Raw genomic sequence first — 19,151 nt, forward strand, 5'->3', positions numbered from 1 at the left:
CTGCTCTCCTCATGCCCAGGAGCCGCAGGGAGGAGGAGGAGGAGCTGAGGCTGAAGAGGCTCCTGCCTCAGGTGCCCCACATGGATGCTGTTGGTCCAGAACCAGCACAGGGGGTCCCGGAGCTGTGGGATTGGGATCGGGATCCCGCAGGAGGAAGCTCAGCACCCGGTGAGCTGGGATAGGGAATGCCCCAGCCTGGGGTATTCCAGCTGAGCTCCAGGAGGTTCCCACCTCTCCAATCCCTCAGGATCCCATCCATGGTATTCACCATCCCAAAGGGATCTTGTCCTGCTGAGGGCTCTGCCCGTGGCTGGAGGGATCCCATGGGATAAGGCCATGGGGATCCCGGATGCTCCCCATGCCCACAGAGCTGCATTGCCTGGCTCTGGGCTCACCCTCCTGCTGGTGCATCCCTGGCTCGCCCCAAGCCTCCTGTGATCCATGTGTGGGCTCCAGCAGGATGCTGCTCCATGGTGATGCTCCAGCACAGGGATCCATCAGGTACATCCCATGGGTGGTTTCCTGCCCATAAACACCACTGGTGGCGTTTGGATGTGGGTCCATCGGGTGCAGGGTGGGATTAATGTGTCTCCATCCCTTGTTCCCAGGCCCTGCACAAGGTGTCCCCACAGGACCCCCCAGAACAGCAGGCAGGGAGCTCCCTGCAGGTGACACCTTCATCCCCTCTCATTCCCTGCTCCAGGTCTTTCCCAGCCACCTCCTCACCCTGTTCTGGATCCCACACTTGGCTGGGGCTGGTTCCCTGCTCCCCATGGGGTGCAGGACATGGGGGCACAAGCTCTGAGCTCCCCCCTGTGCCTGCAGGTCCCTGCAGCCCCCTCCAGGGCAGGAGCACAGCCCCGAGCCCCCAGGCAGCTAGTGGGGCACAGCAGGAGAGGGGTCAGCAAAGGGGACAGGGACATGGGGTCAGCCCCATCTGCTCCATGGGTGCCCAGCGGGGGTGGCCTCAGGCCTGCGCCTGCCTCTGCATGAGGCTCCTGTGGGGAGCCGGGGGGCGCAGCCTCAGCCCCCAGCCATGGGGGGCTGTGGGGGGGGGGGGGCACGGATCCGTGCTGGGGCACCCGGGGGCTGGGAGCAGCATGGGCAGGATGTGGGGCAGGATGTGGGGCAGGGAAGGAGCTCAGCACCCACATAAAGCAGTTGGGGGGGGGGGGGTGTGGGGGGAGCACCCCGAGGCTTGGGGGGTTTCAACTGGAGCAGAATAAAGGAGTAAGGGAAGTGAACTGGGGCTGCTCCCTGGGTGAGCGGTGGCCATGGGGAAGAGGGGGCTGGAGAACCCCCCCAGGGTCCCTGAGCCCCATGGCCCCTAACCCAGCGCCTGGGGATGAACTGAGCCCCCAACACTGCAGGAGAAAAATACACTTTATTTACAAGTAGAAATACCTTAAAAATGCCCCTTTCTGCCCTCCGGGTGCCCCAAGGGTTGGGGGGGTCCCGAGGGGCAGGGGGGTCCTGCCTGTGGGTGCAGGCAGAGCCGGGGGTAGTGCCCAGCCTGGGCGCAGGGAGCAGCGGGGGGGCAGCCCCAGGGGGGCAATGGGACGAGGGGAAGGTGTCCCCCCCATTGTCCCATCACCCCCCCCCGGAGCTGCTGTAGCCTTGGGGTGGGGGGGGGAGATGGGGACAAAGCTCAGAATTTGGTGTCCTTGAGCTGCTGGCGATTGGCCTGGAAGGGACAGAGCAGGAGGGGCATCGGTGATGGAGGCATCGGTGATGGGGACATCGGTAATGGGGTCATCGGTGATGGGAGCATCGGTGATGGGGAGCATTGGTGATGGGGGTTATCGGTGATGGGGGCATCGGTGATGGGGGGCATCGGTGATGGGCATTGGTGATGGGCATTGGTGATGGGGGCATCGGTGATGGGGGCATCGGTGATGGGGGGCATCGGTGATGGGGGCATCGGTGACGGGGGGCATCGGTGACGGGGGGCATCGGTGATGGGCATCGGTGATGGGGGCATTGGTGATGGGCATCGGTGATCGGGGCATTGGTGATGGGCATCGGTGATGGGCATTGGTGATGGGGCATCGGTGATGGGGGGCATGGGTGATGAAGAGCACCCCCATAGCCCCACAGCGGGGGGGGGTCAGGTCCTTACCTTGCCCTTGGGGGTCTTGGCCGTGGCAATGCGGGGCGAGCGGCGCGATCCGGCGCGGGGGGAGCCCTTGGCGGTGGCCTTGCGGTTGGCGCGGCGCAGGAGGCTGTTCCCCAGCTTCTTGGGGGTGTTGAGGATGCTGAAGGCCAAGGACTGGCGGCGCTCGGGCTGTGGAGGGGTCAGGGTGAGGGGGGGGCACAGGGGTCACCCCATGGCACCCCCAGCACCGGTGCTGGTGCTGCTCTCACCGGCTTGCCGGGCGCCGGCTGCAGGCTGTGGTGCTGAGCACTGCGGCGCTGTGGGGTCTGTGCCCGAGGGAAGCATGTGGGAGGCTTCTTGGGCTGCGGAGCAATGGGAATGGGGATGGCAGAGGGAGCAGAGCTCAGAGCTGGATCCTGACCCAGGGGATGCTCCAGCACCGACCCCTGTGCTGGAGCCCAGCCTGGGGAGCACCGAGAACCACATAGAGGTCTGGGATGGAGCTGAGAGCTCCTCCAGCTCCAACCCCTGCCACAGGCAGGGACCCCTTCCACTGGAGCAGCTGCTCCAAGCCCCTGTGTCCAACCTGGCCTTGAGCACTGCCAGGGATGGGGCAGCCACAGCTTCTCTGGGCACCCTGTGCCAGTGCCTCAGCACCCTCCCAGGGAAACAGCTTCTGCCTCAGAGCTCAGCTCAGGCTCTTATCAGGCCTGGTGGCCCTGGCAGTGCTGGGAGCAGTTGCACTGGGTGATCTGGAAGATCTCTCCCCTCCCAGCTGGGTTCTCTGTTCTCTGGTTCTTATGCTCTACGGCTCTAGGGCTCTTATGTTTTATGTTCTATGCTCTATGGCTCCATTCTCCATGTTTCATGCTCTGTTACATGTTCTCTATTTCTTGCTCTATGCTCTATGTTTCATGTTCCCTGTTTTATGTTGTTTCATGCTCTATGCCCTATGTTACATCTTCCCTGTTACATGTTCTCTATTTCATGCTCTATGCCCTGTGTTACATATTCCCTATTTTATGTTCCCTCATTCATGTTCCCTGTTACATGCTCTATGCTTCATGCTCTATGCTCTATGTTTCATGTTCTATGTTACATGCTCTACGTTACACGCTCTATGCTCTATGTTTTATGCTCTATGTTACATGTTTTATGTTTCATGCTCTATGCTCTATGTTACATGTTCTATGTTTCATGCTCTATGTTTCAGGCTCTATGTTTCATGCTCTATGTTTCATGCTCTATGCTCTATGTTTCATGTTCTATGTTACATGCTCTACGTTACACGCTCTATGCTCTATGTTTTATGCTCTATGTTACATGTTCTATGTTTCATGCTCTATGTTACACACTCTGTGTTACATGCTCTATGTTTCCTGCTCTATGTTACATGCTCTATGTCACATGCTCTATGCTACATGCTCTATGTTTCATGCTCTATGCTACATGCTCTATGTTTCATGCTCTATGTTACATGCTCTATGCTCCATGCTCTGTTTCATGCTCTATGTTACATGCTCTATGCTCTATGTTACATGCTCTATGCTCTGTGCTCTATGTCCCTCTCTGACCGCTCCGTGCTCACCTCGGGGGTGTCAGGTCCCTGTGGTTCCTCACTGGCTGCTCTCTTGCGCTGCTGGCGGGTGGTGATGCCAGCCCATGCAGTGCCCAGGGTGGTGCGGCGCGGGGGGGGGCCCTGCGAGGGCTGCATGCTGGCGCGGCGCAGTGTCTCCCGCGGGTCCCCCGTCTTCATCTCCTCGTCCGTGATGGTGGCCAACGAGTTGGAGGGCTGGGGGGGACGGCAACGGAGGGGTTACCCATGCCCCACACCCTGCGTGCCCCACGGCTGCCCCCCGGCTGCCCCACGGCTGCGCCACATGCCCCGCGCCTGCCCCACGGCTCCGTACCCTGCTCTCCAGGGGGTAGCAGGTCTTGAGGTGGGGGGGGCAGGCGCGGTTGCGCTGCTGCAGCTCCGCGATGCGGTTCCAGTCATCCAACTGCTCCGGCTCATCCTGGCACGTGCCAAGGTAGAGGCTGCTGCGGCCTGAACACGGGGCGAGGCAGGGTCAATGGGGGGCTCCAAGCACCCCAAATGAGGGCAGAGCCCCCCCTGCCCCATAGCCACGCACCAAGGCTGGAGCTGCTGCCCCCCTGCATGCGCCGCAGGGAGCTGCGGGTCACCGGGCGGTATCCGGGCAGTGCCATGAGCGCGGCATGGCCATGGGGGTCCTGTGGGGAGGAGGTGTCTGGGGGGGAGCAGTGACTCCTGCGACGGGAACGTGGTGATGGAGCGAGAGGAGCCCGAGCGCCGGCGGCTCCGGGCAGGGGCAGCACGAGCCTGAGCTGCGGGGAGGCTGCGGAAGGAGAGCTCAGAGCTGTCCAGGTCCTCGGGATGGGCTTCCTTCTGTGGGAGAGCATGGGATGGTTGGGATGGAGGGAGCTTAGAGCTCCTCCATTCCCAACCCCTGCCAGGGCAGGGACCCCTTCCATGGAGCAGCTGCTCCAAGCCCCTGTGTCCAACCTGGCCTTGAGCACTGCCAGGGATGGGGCAGCCACAGCTTCTCTGGGCACCCTGTGCCAGCGCCTCAGCACCCTCACAGGGAACAGCTTCATCCCAATATCCCATCGAACTCTTCCCTCTTCCAGATTGAAGCCATTACTCCTCATCCCATCCCTGCATCCCTTGTCCCAAGCCCCTCTCCAGCTTTCCTGCAGCCCCTTTAGGCACTGGAGCTGCTCTCAGCTCTCCCCTTCACACAGCAGAGGGGCAGGATCCCCTCCCTGAGCCCTGCTCACGCTCTGGGCTCCAGCACTCACTACACCCAGGTCATGCCCATGGCAATGCTCACTTTGGTCATGGTGATGCTGATGGTTGTTCGGCGCCGCGCGGAGCGGGTCTGGCAGCCGGAGTCCAGCGACAGGTCCCCGCAGGAGCCGGTGCTGGAGCGGCGCTGGGCCCGGGTGCGGGCGGGCAGGGGGGTGAAGTAAAGGCTCTCCAGGGACTCCACCTTGCGTGGCAGCCGCCGCGGGGCTGGGGACTCCTCGGTGCCAGCAGCCAGTGAGGCCTCGGAGCGGGAGCGGGTGGCCTTCCTATGGGACATGGCATAGGTAGGGTTAGGGTTAGGGTTAGGGCTAGGTTTAGGGCTAGGGTTAGGGTTAGGGTTAGGGTTAGGGCTAGGGCTAGGGCTAGGGGTAGGGGTAGGGTTAGGTTAGGGTTAGGGTTAGGGTTAAGGTCAGCTTAGGGTTAGGGTTACGGTTAGGGTTAGGTGAGGGTTAGGTTTAGGGTTAGGGTTAGGTTAGGGTTAAGGTTAGGGTTAGGGTTACAGTTAGAACTAGGGTTAGGTTTAGGGTTAGGGTTAGGTTAGGGTTAAGGTTAGGGTTAGGGTTACAGTTAGAACTAGGGTTAGGGTTAAGTTAGGGTTAGGTTTAGGGTTAGGGTTAGGTTAGGGTTAGGGTAGCTGGCGGTGCAGGATGGGCTCCTCTGGGACGTAGTTCCGGTACCTGGTGCTGTGCAGTGACCGCACTTCCTCCAGGCTGAGGTCCAGGGTTAGGGTTAGGGTTAGGGTTAGGGTTACGGTTACGGTAGCCGGCGGTGCAGGATGGGCACCACCAAGGCGCAGTGCCGGTACCTGCTGGTGTGCAGGGACTGCGCTCCCTCCAGGCTGAGGTCCAGGCTGTCGGCGCTGATGTCGGCAGGGCTCTGGGGGAACAGCTCCTGGCCCTTCAGTGTGGTCTTCGGCACCTGGATCTTGCCAAGTTCCCGGAGCTGCTGGTTGGCAAATTCCACCTGGATGGGAAGCGGTGAGGGATGGATCCTCTGAGGGAAACAGCAATGGGGGAGAGGGTAGGCGGGAGAGGGACGGGGGGAGAAGGGAGGAGGAAAATGGAAGGTAGGAGAAGGAAGGAAGGAGAAGGAAGGAAGGAGAAGGAAGGAAGGAGAAGGAAGGAAGGAGAAGGAAGGAAGGATAGGGAAGGAAGAGGGAAGGAGGAAGGAGCTCCTCTGCACTCCCCTACCTGGGCCTCCAGGCTGTGCACCTGGCTGGTGAGGTTCCTGCAGCTCAGCTCCGTCTCCTTGGCATGCAGCACACTCTGCTGCAGCTCCTTGGCCAAGCGCTCGGACTCAGCCCGGAGCTCCGTGTTCTCCTTCTGGAGCTGCTCCATGGCCTTCAGCTTCTCTGCCAGCTCCTGGTTCTGCTGCTTCTTCGCATCGTAGTGAGTTTTTGCCTTCTCCATCTGGGAGGGCGAGGAGAGGAATATGTCAGCGTCCCCATGGGCTGGGATAGGGATGGGATGGGGACAGGATGGGGAGGGATGGGGATGGGATGGGGAGGGATGGGATGGGGATGGGATGGGGTGGGATGGGGATGGGATGGGGATGGGATGGGGAGGGATGGGGAGGGATGGGGATGGGATGGGGATGGGATGATGGGGATGGGATGGGGAGGGATGGGGATGGGGAGGGATGGGATGGGGAGGCATGGGGATGGGATGGGGAGGGATGAGGATGGGATGGGGATGGGGATGGAGATGGATGATGGGATGGGGATGGGATGATGGGACCATACTTGGCCTTTGTAGTGCTCGGCCGCCTGCTCCTTCTGCGCGAGCTGCTCCTGTAGCTCCTCCAGCCGCTGCTGCTGCCGTGTGGCCTCCGCCTGCAGCTCCCCCTCCAGCGCCTGTGTGCAGGGAGGAGAGGGGCTCAGAGACCCCCCCGTGCCCGGCAGAGCTCAGAGCTCAGCCCAGGCCTCCGCTCCCCATTCACCTTCACTCTCTGCTGGTGGCTCCGTGCACTCTTCTCATGCTGGGTCAGCTTCTTGGTGAGCTCCTCCACCTGGAACACGGGGGTTAAACCAGCGCCAGGGACAAGATCCCCCCTCGGGGTCCCAGCCTCAAGGCCTCTGTGGGGCTGCTTGTGTTGGGATTGTGGGGAAAACGGGGCTTTTCCAATGGTGCTCCCAAGAGGCAGCCTCATGCCACCGCTGAGGTTGGTGCTGCAGTGAGGCACCACACCTCTGGCCACAGCCAGACCAGGTCTGGAGCTGGACCATGGTTAAAGAGGGGGGAAAAAGGGATGTATGGAAAGAATGGGATATTCTGGCTTCCCCTAAATCCCATCTGCCTGAGGAGGCATCACAGGAGCAATGGTTCCCTATGGGTCACACTGGGAGGTGCTGAGCTGCAGGCAGCAGGTTTGGGATGAAGGCAAACACCTGGAGCTGCATCCCCACCACAAGCACAGGATGAGGGCACAGGGAACACCGCTGGGCAGCACCCAAAGCCGTGCTCCATCACCCACGTTACCTGCTTGGCTTGCTCCTTCCGAACCACCTCCAGCTGCTCCACCTGCGGGCACAAAGCACAGTGACCACGGGAGCGTGCCCAGCCCCAGGAGTGGGATGCAGGGATGCGCCAAGCCCCGTACCAGGGATGCAGGGATGCACAGAGCCCCATACCAGGGATGCAGGGATGCACAGAGCCCCATACCAGGGATGCAGGGATGCACAGAGCCCCATACCAGGGATGCAGGGATGCGCAGAGCCCCGTACCAGGGATGCAGGGATGCGCAGAGCCCCGTACCAGGGATGCGCAGAGCCCCATACCAGGGATGCAGGGATGCAGGGATGCACAGAGCCCCATACCAGGGATGCAGGGATGCTCAGAGCCCCGTACCAGGGATACAGGGATGCTCAGAGCCCCGTACCAGAGATGCAGGGATGCTCATAGCCCCGTACCAGGGATGCTCGAAGCCCCGTACCAGGGATGCAGGGATGCCCAGAGCCCCATACCAGGGATGCAGGGATGCTCAGAGCCCCGTACCAGGGATGCTCAAAGCCCCGTACCAGGGATGCAGGGATGCTCAGAGCCTCATACCAGGGATGCAGGGATGCTCAGAGCCCCATACCAGGGATGCTCAGAGCCCCGTACCAGGGATGCAGGGATACTGGGATGCAGGGATGCTCAGAGCCCTTACCTTCGCCGCCAGCCGCTCCCTGTCCTCCTGCAGCTCCCTCCTCTCCTCCAGCGCCGCCGCTCTGCTGCTCTCCTGCTCCTTACCCACAGCCTCCAGCTTCCGCGCTGCCTCCTGTGCCTCTCGCCGGCTCCCGGCCACCATCTCCTCGGATGTGACCCGGATCCGCTCCAACTCCCGTCCGTGCCGCTCCTGCGCCTGCCCCAGCTCCGCCTGCAGCCGCTGCACAGTGTGCTCCCGCTCGGCCGCGCGCTCCCGCAGCGCTGCCAGCTCTGCCTGCATGGAGCCCATAGCCTGGCTGTGCTGCTCCAGCTCCTGCCGGTGCTGGCTCTCCAGAGCACCGCGCTCAGCCTGCAGCTGCTGGCACAGGAGCTTGAGCGACGGCAGCTCCGCAGCCAGGCCCTGCGCGGTGCTGAGCTCCTGCCGCAGCGCAGCCACCACCTGCTCCTGCTGCCGGTGCTCGTCCCGGCCGCGCCGCAGCTCCTGCCGCAGCTCCTCCTCGCGCTCGCCCTGGCTCTGCCGCTCCCTCCGGAGCACCTCCATCGCCACGCGCTGCTTGTCCATCTCCTCCTGGCACCGCTGCACCTCCACCTTCATGAGCGAGCAGCGCTCGGCCGCACGTGAGGCTGCCGTGGCCATCTCGGTCTGCAGCACCCGCAGCCTCTCCTCCAGCTTCTTGCTCTTGTCCGACTCCGCCAGCACCAGGCGCTTGAGCTCCTTGCCCTCGGCCTCCTTGTCGGCCGCCTGCCGGCGCAGGACGGACACCTCGTGCTCCAGGCTCCCGACGAGGCTGCTCTTCCTCTCCAGCTCCTGCACACACTGTGTGAGCTGCTCCTTCAGCCCCTCCTCGGCACGGCCGCGGTCCTGTGCTGCAGCACGCAGAGCGGCCAGCTCCTGCTCGTGGGCCGCGATGGTGCCGCGGCTCTGGAGCAGCTCCTGGCGCAGGGCCTCGGTGTTCCCGTCCTGCAGCGCCTGTGCCGCCCGTGCTGCCTCCAGCAGCTTCTGCAGCTCCGATGCCTTGCTCCCCGGTGCTGAGCCCCTTCCTTGTGCGCAGCCTCCAGCACCGCGGCCGCGCTCTCCCGGTGCTCCCGGTAGCGCTGCTCCAGCCCCTCCACCTGCACGCGCAGGGCATGCACCTCTGTGGACAGAGCCATGCTCGGCTCCGGCTCCCCCTCCGAGCCTTTGGTGCTGTCTCCATCTATGGCCTTGCTCTGTGCAGCCTCTGCCGGCCCCTGCGGCTCCGTGTCCCCCGGTGCGGTGAGCTCCCCCCGGAGCCTGGTGACCGATCCCTGCAGCTCCCGCAGCTCCTCGGCGCACGAGGCCCTGTCCCGGTGCAGCTCCTGCAGCAGCTCCCGCACCCGCGCCAGCTCCTCGCGGTGCCGGCCACGCTCCACGCGCTGCTCATTGAGGCTGTTCTGGAGCTGAGCCTCCATCTCCGCCCTGCGCCCGCGCTCGGCTGCGCTCTCGGCCCGGCCCCGCTCCAGCTCCTGCCGCAGCCGCGCGGCCTCCTCATCGCGGCTGCTGAGCTCCCTCCGGTGCTCCCGGAGCTCCTCCTCCAGCCGGGAGCGCACCCGCTGCCCCTCGGCCTCGGCACCGCGCATCCGCTCCATGGCACCTTCCATCTCCTGGCACCGGAGCCGCTCCCCGCGCCAGCTCCTGCGCGGCCGCCTCTGCCGCGCGCTGTGCCTCCATCCGGTGCTGCTCCAGCGCCTGCTCCGCCGCGGTCACCCGCTCGCGCATGGCACACGCCTCAGCCTTCAGCCGCCGCTCCTCAGCCTCCTGCTCCTCAGCCCTGGCACGGGCACTGCTCAGCTCCGCCTCAAGCGCTGCCATGTGCCTCCTGGTGCTCGGAGCCCGGGCGCTGCTCCGGCGCCGCGGTCACCTCCTCCATGCGCGGCTCCGGCTGCAGGCGCTGCCGCTCGGCCTCCAGCTCTGCTATACGCGCCAGGCTGCCCTCCAGGCTCTCGGCCGCTCGCCTCTTCTCATCCTCCAGGATGCCCTCGGTGTTTCCGCAGGGACTCCTCCAGGCACAGCAGCTGCTCCTGCAGGCGCCCGTTCTCCCGCACCAGCCTCTCCCTGTCAGCCAGGCGCTGCTGGCTCTCCTTCAGCCTTGCCTCCAGCTCCTGCAGCTGCGCCTGCTGCGGGCCCAGCTCCACCATCCTGCCCTCCAGCTCCCGGATCCGGCGGCTCAGCTCTGCCCTCTCCCCATCCCACGCAGCCCGGTTGGAATCTTGGGTCTGTGCCATGGCCTGGAGCTGGGTGCTCAGGGATGTGTTGGTCTCCTGCAGGTGCTGGAGCTGCCGCAGCTCCTGCTCCAGCTGCTCCCGGTGCCGCTGGCTCTCCGACAGGGACTCCTGCAGGCTGCTCACCAGGCTGCCCAGCTGCTGCTTCTCCTCCTCAAAGAGGCCCCGCTGGGACTGCAGGGCTGCTTCCTGCTGCTGCTTCTCCTCCTGCAGCCGCAGCACCGTGGCCTGGAGCTCAGCACCCTGACTGGTGAGCACGGACACCTCCTGCTTCAGCTCCTCCAGCTGCGGGACACGAGGGGAAGGGAACAGAACACACATGGGCTCAGGGGTGACCCACACTGCTCTCCCCCAGGCAGCCTCCCATGGGAGGCAGGGATGGCTCCGGATGTACCTTCAGGGCATCCCCCAGCACCTCTCCCTTGTGGCTGCTGCTCTCTCCCAGCTGGGCCAGCTGATCCTGCAGCAGGGAGAGCTTCCCCTGCAGGATCTCGATCTTCTCCTCGGAGCATTTCTGGGGACAGGAGGGGTGGGACTGAGCTGCACAGATCCAGGCTGCCCAGGACAGCACCGGGACCCCCATCCCATGGGATGTGCCTGCAGCACAGCAGCCCCCCCAGCCCCTGCCCACCTTGTCCTGCAGGGCTCCCCGCAGCTCCGTCTCCAGCTGCCCCTGCTTCTCCTGGGCCTGGGCCAGGGCCGCGTTGTGCTCCTCCGAGAGCTCATTCAGAGCCTCCTGCAGCTGCACCAAGTGGCTGCCGATCTCCCGGAGCTGCCAAGGGGGAAATCCCACATCCCAGAGGAGCGGCCAATGGGCAGCACCGCACAGAGCCCAGGCAGGCGCTGGGGAGGGTCCCCATGCGGAGCCCAGCGCCCTGCACAGCCCCAGGGCAGGACAGGACCCTGCAGCCCCCGTACCTTGAAGGAGAGGTCCCCGTTCTCCTCGGAGAGCTGGCTGATCTTCCTGTCCATCTGCCCCTTCTCGGTCTTCAGGTCCTGGCACTGCCTCAGGGCCTCGTGCAAGCGCGCCAGGAGGCTGCAGGGGAGGTGGGGAGTGGGGCTGATGCTGCTGGGTACGGCCCTAACCCTAACCCTAACCCTGGGTACAGCCCAGGACACCGAGGGCCTCGGTTCCCTGTGCCATGGGCCAAACGACCCCAGATCCAGCTCTAAAGCGGATCCCAGCACACGGAAAAGGGGAACAGGAAGATGTTTGTGCTTTGGCAGAGCCCAACAGCTCCACAGCAAGGGCAGAGGCAGCTGCAGAGCTCCAGCAAAGGGAAAGGGCAAAGCAAGGACCAGGAGCTTGGGCATCCTTCCCAGGTAAACAGAGACAGGGCAAAGAGCAGGACGTGGCAGCAAAGAGTGACTGAGCCCAGGCCAGAGCCAGGCAAACCGGGGGGAGCAGCTGGGTAAGGGGAACCAGCGGCACCCCAAAGACTGTCAGTGACAGAGAGCACATCCCATGGGGTCTCCCCACAGCAGGGGGGGCTGTTCCCATGCTGGGGTTAGAGAAGAGCTCCAGGGAGCCCTGAGAGCAGCTCCAGTGCCTAAAGGGGTTGCAGGAAAGCTGGAGAGGGGCTTGGGACAAGGGCCTGGAGGGCCAGGCCAAGGGGAATGGCTTGAACCTGCCCAAGAGAGGGGAGACTGAGCTGAGCTCTGAGGCAGAAGCTGTTCCCTGGGAGGCTGCTCCTCCTGCCAGGAGGGGACATTCCAAGGGGATCACCTCTCGTTCTTCTCCCTGAGCTCCTCCATCTCCTTGGGCTCCAGCTGCTCTGCAGTGTGCTTCTCATGGAGCAGGGCCAGGCGGTCGATCCGCTGCTGCAGCAGGGTGATCTGAGCCTCTGGGGGGGCAGAACAGACCCATTACCCCTGCTGACCCCCCAGTGCCCGGGGAGGATGTGTCCATCCAGCCCTCCCCATGGAGCCACCGCATGGGAACTCTCTGCAGTGGGGGATGGATGAGCTGGGCTCCATTGGGTCAGGCAGCAGGGACCTGAGCCCCGGAGACCCCCTGATCCCAGTACATCCCATTAAGGACTGACCCTTCTCGGTGATGAGCTTCCGGTTCTCTGCCAGCTCCACCTCCAGCTCATCCCGGTTCTCCCGCTCCGCAGCCAACTGCTTCCGGAGGCGCCGCAGCTGGAACTGGGGGGTCTGCAGGATGTCCCCCATGGGCGAGGAGGGGCCCGCGGGGAGGGCACTGGGGAGGGACAGCACCGAGCCCCATAGAGAGACAGCCCATAGAGGAGACAGCCCTGCAGGCACAGACTGGGAACCCCAGTACCACTGCAGGCACAGACTGGGACTCCAGTCCCACCGCAGGACAGGGAAGGGCCCAGCAGCTCTGGGCAGGGTCTGTGCTCATCAGCCAGGCTCCAAGGAGCTGGTTCCAGCCAAGCTCCATCCTGCCCATTGCACATCCCAGCATCATCCCTCCTACTGCACATCCCAGCTTCATCCCTCCATTGCACATCCCAGCATCATCCCTCCCATTGCACATCCCAACTTCATCCCTCCCATTGCACATCCCAGCATCATCCCTCCCATTGCACATCCCAACTTCATGCCCCCCATTGTACATCCCAGCTTCATCCTCCCATTGCACATCCCAGTTACATCCCTCCCATTGCACATCCCAGCTTCATCCTCCTATTGCACATCCCAGCTTCATCCTCCTATTGCACATCCCAGTATCATCCCATTGCACATCCCAACTTCATCCCATTGCACATCCCAGCTTCATCCCATTGCACATCCCAGCTTCATCCCATTGCACATCCCAGCTTCATCCCATTGCACATCCCAGCTTCATCCCTCCCATTGCACATCCCAGCATCATCCCTCCCATTGCACATCCCAGCTTCATCCCATTGCACATCCCAGCTTCATCCCTCCCATTGCACATCCCAGCATCATCCCTCCCATTGCACATCCCAGCTTCATCCCTCCCATTGCACATCCCAGCTTCATCCCATTGCACATCCCAGCATCATCCCTCCCATTGCACATCCCAGCTTCATCCCTCCCATTGCACATCCCAGCATCATCCCTCCCATTGCACATCCCAGCATCATCCCTCCCATTGCACATCCCAACTTCATGCCCCCCATTGTACATCCCAGCTTCATCCCTCCCATTGCACATCCCAGCTTCATCCCTCCCATTGCACATCCCAACTTCATCCCTCCCATTGCACATCCCAGCTTCATCCCATTGCACATCCCAGCTTCATCCTCCCATTGCACATCCCAGTTACATCCCTCCCATTGCACATCCCAGTTACATCCCTCCCATTGCACATCCCAGCTTCATCCTCCTATTGCACATCCCAGCTTCATCCTCCTATTGCACATCCCAGTTTCATCCCATTGCACATCCCAACTTCATCCCATTGCACATCCCAGCTTCATCCCATTGCACATCCCAGCTTCATCCCATTGCACATCCCAGCTTCATCCCTCCCATTGCACATCCCAGGTCAAGCCGGAGCTGATTCCTACAGACCAGGTCTCTGTGCACTCAGCTGCATCCCCAGGTCCCACCCATCCCAACCATTCCCACCGGAGCCAGGGCACATACTTGTTGGTGCTGGAGGAGGATGAGGAGGATGAAGCAATCTTCTGCAGCTCCAGGAAACGCACCTCCCGCTTCTGTGGGAATGGGAGCAGTGGGGAATGCTCCTCGGAGCTGGTGGATGATGATGAGGGTGGTGGGGCTGGAAGGGACACGGGAGAGGAGGGATTGGCACAGCCACAGCTCCGCAGCAGCATTCCCATAGGGATGCATGGATGATCCCAGCTGAGGAAGCCACAACCCTGCCTTACATCCACATCCCACCAGGAAACCAGCACAGGCCACAGGCTCTGTTGTGCCAGGTGGGGATTGCCCAGTGGGAATAAGGCAGCTCAGCCCTGGGCTGGGGGCAGATGGGGGGGGGGGTCTGGAACCATAAATAGAGGGAAAACTTCACTGGGTTTAGGCTCTGGAAAACTCATCCATGCTGGAGGCACTGCCAGCATGGAGCTGAGCAGGGAGGTGCCAGCAGTGCTGAGCACTCAGTGCCATGGAGTCATGGGATGGGATGAAGGGACGTCAAAGCTCCTCCATTCCCAACCCCTGCCACAGGCAGGGACCCCTTCCACTGGAGCAGCTGCTCCAAGCCCCTGTGTCCAACCTGGCCTTGAGCACTGCCAGGGATGGGGCAGCCACAGCTTCTCTGGGCACCCTGTGCCAGCGCCTCAGCACCCTCCCAGGGAACAGCTTCTGCCTCAGAGCTCAGCTCAGGGCAGGTTCAAGCCATTGCAGGAGGGCAGCTCCCCCATCCCACCCCACTCCTGCTGGTGCTGGTGCTCATCCCAGTACTGGTGCTCACCCTTCCTATGCAGGAACATCTCCAGGTTCTCGCTCAGACTCTCCTCATTGTCCAGCACGAACCTGAGGATTGCTGCCAGCTCCACCTGCAGCACCCGGAGCCATGGGGTGAGCGGCTCGGCCGCAGCCCCCATAGCCCGGTGAGCACCACAGCACCCATCCTGCCCCTGCCGTGGGGGTCCTGGAGGATGCAGAAGGAATTACCTGTGTCTCATAGTCAAAGCTGCTCCAGTGCGTGGGGCTCCTGCAGCTCATGGATGTGTGGTACAGGAGCATCACAGCCACCTGCAGGGAGCAGGGACCGTCACCAACCCCCCCTGCCCAGCACCGGTGCCCCATGCCCAGCACCAGTGCCCGTGGTTACCTTGGCCAAGGCCAGCTCCTCTCCCTCCAGCAGCTGCTGTGCCGGGATCAGGCTCTCCGGGGCTGATTTGTGCTTGCAGTGCTCTGCAATGGAAGCATCATTCCCATTCCCACCGGAGCCCTGGCGCTGGGAACGCTGCCCATGGCACACGGGCATGGGCTGGGGGACCCCATGGTGTGTCCCATAGGGGCTGAGGGAAACCTCAGGGCACTTCCCACCTGCCCCCCCCCCCCCCATATCCTGCTTGGGGAAAGGTTTTCCAGTGGGATTTAAGCAGCTTGAGGCCGGAGCAGGATGGGAACACTGCCTTGGAGCCGCGGCTCCGGCACCCGGCCCTGTTCCCCTGCACCCCTCTGCACCAATCCTGTGCTCCGGACAGCATTCCCAGTGGGAAGGTCCCTTCCTGCGGGATGGGGCAGCTGGACACGGTGTGGGCAGGAGCACAGGGATGGGGCAGCCGGACACAGTGTGTGATGGAGCACAGGGATGGGGCAGCTGGACACGGTGCAGGCAGGGATGGGGGCAGCAGGACACGGTGCAGGCAGGGATGGGGGCAGCAGGACACGGCGCAGGCAGGGATGGGGGCAGCAGGACACGGCGCAGGCAGGGATGGGGGCAGCAGGACACGGCGCAGGCAGGGATGGGGGGCAGCAGGACACGGCGCAGGCAGGGATGGGGATGCGGCAGCAGCTCTTACTCTGCAGGAAGGAGCAGATGAAGCTGATCCTCTGTGGCAGCGGCTGCTCCAGCGCCGAATCCGCGGCCTCGCTCCGGAGCCTGGGACAGAGCAGGGGGAGCTCAGCACCGGCACAGCCAAGGCAGAGCACACGGGGCCATGGAGGCAGCCCCAGCCTGGCCCTGGCAATGCCGGAGCAGCACCAGAGCGGTGCCGCTTCCTCCCCTGTGCCATGGAGCCGGAGGCACTGCAGGGGGATGCTGGCAGGGGGGATTCCTGCATCCCAATGGGGTTCCAGGGAGAGGATTCCCACATCCCCATAGGTTCCCAGCCCAGCCTATCCGGCTGTGCTCAGGAGCAGGCAGGGCTGAGCTCACGGCTCCGCAGCCGGAGATTAACGAGAGCCACCTAAATATAACCTGGAGCCGGAGCCGGAGCCAGAGCCAGCCCTGCCCCACACAGCTCCCGTTACACCGGGTAATTATAGCAGCAGCAGGAACCAGGAGCCTCCTGCCCTCCTGTGGCAGGGATCATGGCATGGGATGGGATGAAGGGACCTTAAAGCTCCTCCAGCCCCAACCCTGCCATGGGCAGGGACCCCTTCCACTGGAGCAGCTGCTCCAAGCCCCTGTGTCCAACCTGGCCTTGAGCACTGCCAGGGATGGGGCAGCCACAGCTTCTCTGGGCACCCTGTGCCAGCGCCTCAGCACCCCTCCCAGGGAACAGCTTCATCCCAATATCCCATCGAACTCTTCCCTCTTCCAGATTGAAGCCATTACTCCTCATCCCATCCCTGCATCCCTCATCCCAAGCCCCTCTCCAGCTTCCCTGCAGCCCCTTTAGGCACTGGAGCTGCTCTCAGCTCTCCCCAGAGCACAGCAGAGGGGCAGGATCCCCTCCCTGAGCTGCTGCTCACGCTCTGGGGGTGCCCCCAGCACACGGGGGGGTTCTGGGCTCCAGCGCTCACTGCAGCCGGGTCATGGGGAGCTGCTCCTCACCCAGCACCCAAGTCCTGCTCCTCAGGCTCTGTCCCATCTCCCCCAGCCTGGGTCTGTGCTGGGGTTGCTCAATCCCCCACTCAGGACCATCCTTCCCCTCCAGCTCCATCAGGACTCACATCCGGACCGGAGCACCCTCTGTTCTCCCTCCCATGCCCAGGACAGCTCAGGCTCTAATTGCTTTTGCTCATGGCCAAGGAACGTGGCTCCGGACAGACACGTTCCTCCCATCCCTGTTTGGCCACCTCAGGTCCTGATGGAGCAAACAGGCTCCATGCTGCCTGTATCACCCTGGGGATCAGCCCAATGGCCCCAGAGAACCACAGGTGTCCATGGGCTGGGAGCTCTGGTGCTTTCCTAAACCTTCCCCCCTATCCCAACACTGCAGCTCAGGGAAACCTCCCAGCTCCCCTCACTGAGCAGGCCCCTATGGATATAAAGCACTTCCCAAGCACCTGATGCAACAGAGGGATCCAAAGGACAGAAACTGCCCCAAAATCCCCCCCGGATGCACCCGGCTCCTCATACTCACATCCTGCTGATGATCCGGATGAAGACGCTGCAGTCCCGGAGCTGGGACAGCTCCTGGATGGGCTCGGAGCACACATTGGTGCTGTTCACCTGCAGATGGGATGGGATGCTCAGGAGGATGAACCCAGCACCATTCCCTGTGTCCCGGCTCCGGAGCAGCTCCAATGCCAGACAGAGGCATCCAGCACTCAATGGGAATGGTGACTGAGGACTCCCGCAGCCGGGATGTGGCTGCCCCAGGAGCTGCCCCAGCCCCAATCCCTTCCCAGTGCCGGTGCCGGCACATCCTGGTTCCTGGGGGGGGGAAGTGTTACCCAAGCCAGCAGAGCCGCAGCCCTCGCTCCGTGCAGAGGCATCCTCAGGCTCACAGGTCACTGCCCACCTGCAACAGGGGAGGAGCAATGAGCACCCGGCACTGACAGCTCCTGCAGCCGGGATCAGGGGATGGAATGCGGATCATAGCATGGGATGTGGATCATGGCATGGGATGTGTTGGGATGAAGGCAGCTGAGAGTTCCTCCAGCTCCAATCCCTGTGTCCAACCTGGCCCCGAGCACTGCCAGGGATGGGGCAGCCGCACAGGGAACAGCTTCCCAATCCCATCCCAATCCCATCTCCTGCTGTGGGAATGCAGCCACCACCTCCCGGGATTCACCCCCGGGGATGGGGATCAAGAGGAGCCCCAAAGGACGCCACAGCTCAGGCTCCTCCTGTTCCTGCCGTGTCCATCCCGACCCCCGATCCCTCTGAGGGATGTGATCCCTGCTCCGTTCTCCTGCCCCCCCCGCACCGGAGCCGCCGCTCACCCCTCCCGGGTCCCGGCACCGGAGCCGCCGGCGGCAGCAGCGTCCCGAGGACCCCCCCTCGGTAACCCCCCCGAGCCCGGAGCCGGGGCCGGAGCCGGGGCTGGGGCCTGCGCAGGCAAGGGCTCGGGGCCGGCACCGGCTCCGGGCACCGGGAACGGGAGGGGGCAGCAGCCCCGGAGCTCCCCCCGCGCAGCCCCACGGCCCCAGCACCGAACCCCCCCGGGCAGGCCCCGGCCCGAGCTCACCCCAGCCCCGGAGCCGCAGGGAGCCCCAGGCCCGCAGCGTTATGAACCCGGAGCCCGCGGAGCCCCGTCCGGACCCCCCCGTGTCCCGGGGCCGCTCCCGTCCCGTTCCCCCCCCCCGGAGCCTTCGGGGCCTCACCGGGAGCAGCGGAGCGGCCCAGGCCGCCCGGAGCGCACAGAGCAGAGCCGGGGACGGCTCCGGCCTGGCCCGGGGCCACATCCACGTCACCGGGAGCGGGGGGGGGGGGGCCGGTGCGCGCTCCCGATGAGGCCCCGTATGGCACCGGAAGGGACGCGAATGACGCCGCTCCCCCAGAGCCGGGCCCGAGGCACCGGATGGGGGAGAACGGGAGCAGGGGGGGCCCCGGTGCGCGCTCCCGATGAGGCCGCGCTCCCCGTGCGCGCTCCCGATGAGGCCCTCACGGCACCGGAAGGGCCGCGGATGGCGCCGCTCCTGAGGCACCGGATGGGGGACAACGGAGCGGGGGGGGCACGGAACCGACCGCAGGAGCGGGGGGGGAAGCAGCGGGAGCCCCGGGACGGCACCGGGAGCGGAACTCTCCTACCGGACACGGAGGCCGCGCCGGGCCCGGCCAGCGCCGTCGTCGGGACGAGGCCGCGGGGAGCCCCGGGGCAGCGGTCCGGGCACCGCCGGGGGCTGTGCGCATCCGGTGACGGCTCCGGGGGTGTGGGCTCCGCCTCGGCCCCTCCGCGAGCACCGGGCCCGGTTCGGCCTTACCGGGGACGGGCACCAGCACTACGCGAGGCCCAGGCTGCGGCCTAGCCCCGGAACCGCGGGGCCCACGGGGACCGGACAGACCGGAACCCCCTCACCCCCCCCCCCCCGTTGG

General features: G+C 64.0%; 1 protein-coding gene across 1 annotated transcript; it reads right to left on the reverse strand.

Moving 5' to 3' along the window:
• Nucleotides 1-1,365: 1,365 nt before the first annotated feature.
• LOC117438039 (nuclear mitotic apparatus protein 1-like) lies at nucleotides 1,366-19,064 on the reverse strand. Its single transcript, XM_034073399.1, is given in 31 exon segments — nucleotides 1,366-1,684; nucleotides 2,120-2,284; nucleotides 2,365-2,457; nucleotides 3,684-3,887; nucleotides 4,006-4,142; nucleotides 4,228-4,354; nucleotides 4,356-4,502; nucleotides 4,948-5,188; nucleotides 5,728-5,885; nucleotides 6,113-6,331; nucleotides 6,664-6,774; nucleotides 6,861-6,929; nucleotides 7,400-7,441; nucleotides 8,070-9,089; nucleotides 9,092-9,709; nucleotides 9,711-9,891; nucleotides 9,893-10,074; nucleotides 10,076-10,594; nucleotides 10,704-10,823; nucleotides 10,941-11,081; nucleotides 11,228-11,345; nucleotides 12,036-12,153; nucleotides 12,355-12,512; nucleotides 13,892-14,027; nucleotides 14,685-14,769; nucleotides 14,888-14,968; nucleotides 15,048-15,130; nucleotides 15,745-15,824; nucleotides 17,254-17,342; nucleotides 17,567-17,634; nucleotides 18,867-19,064. Coding segments are annotated over 30 exon segments (5,520 nt in total). The 5' UTR covers nucleotides 17,609-17,634; nucleotides 18,867-19,064; the 3' UTR covers nucleotides 1,366-1,648.
• Nucleotides 19,065-19,151: the final 87 nt, after the last annotated feature.

Source organism: Melopsittacus undulatus, assembly GCF_012275295.1.
Source record: "Melopsittacus undulatus isolate bMelUnd1 chromosome 2 unlocalized genomic scaffold, bMelUnd1.mat.Z SUPER_2_unloc_1, whole genome shotgun sequence".
Taxonomy (NCBI): domain Eukaryota; kingdom Metazoa; phylum Chordata; class Aves; order Psittaciformes; family Psittaculidae; genus Melopsittacus; species Melopsittacus undulatus.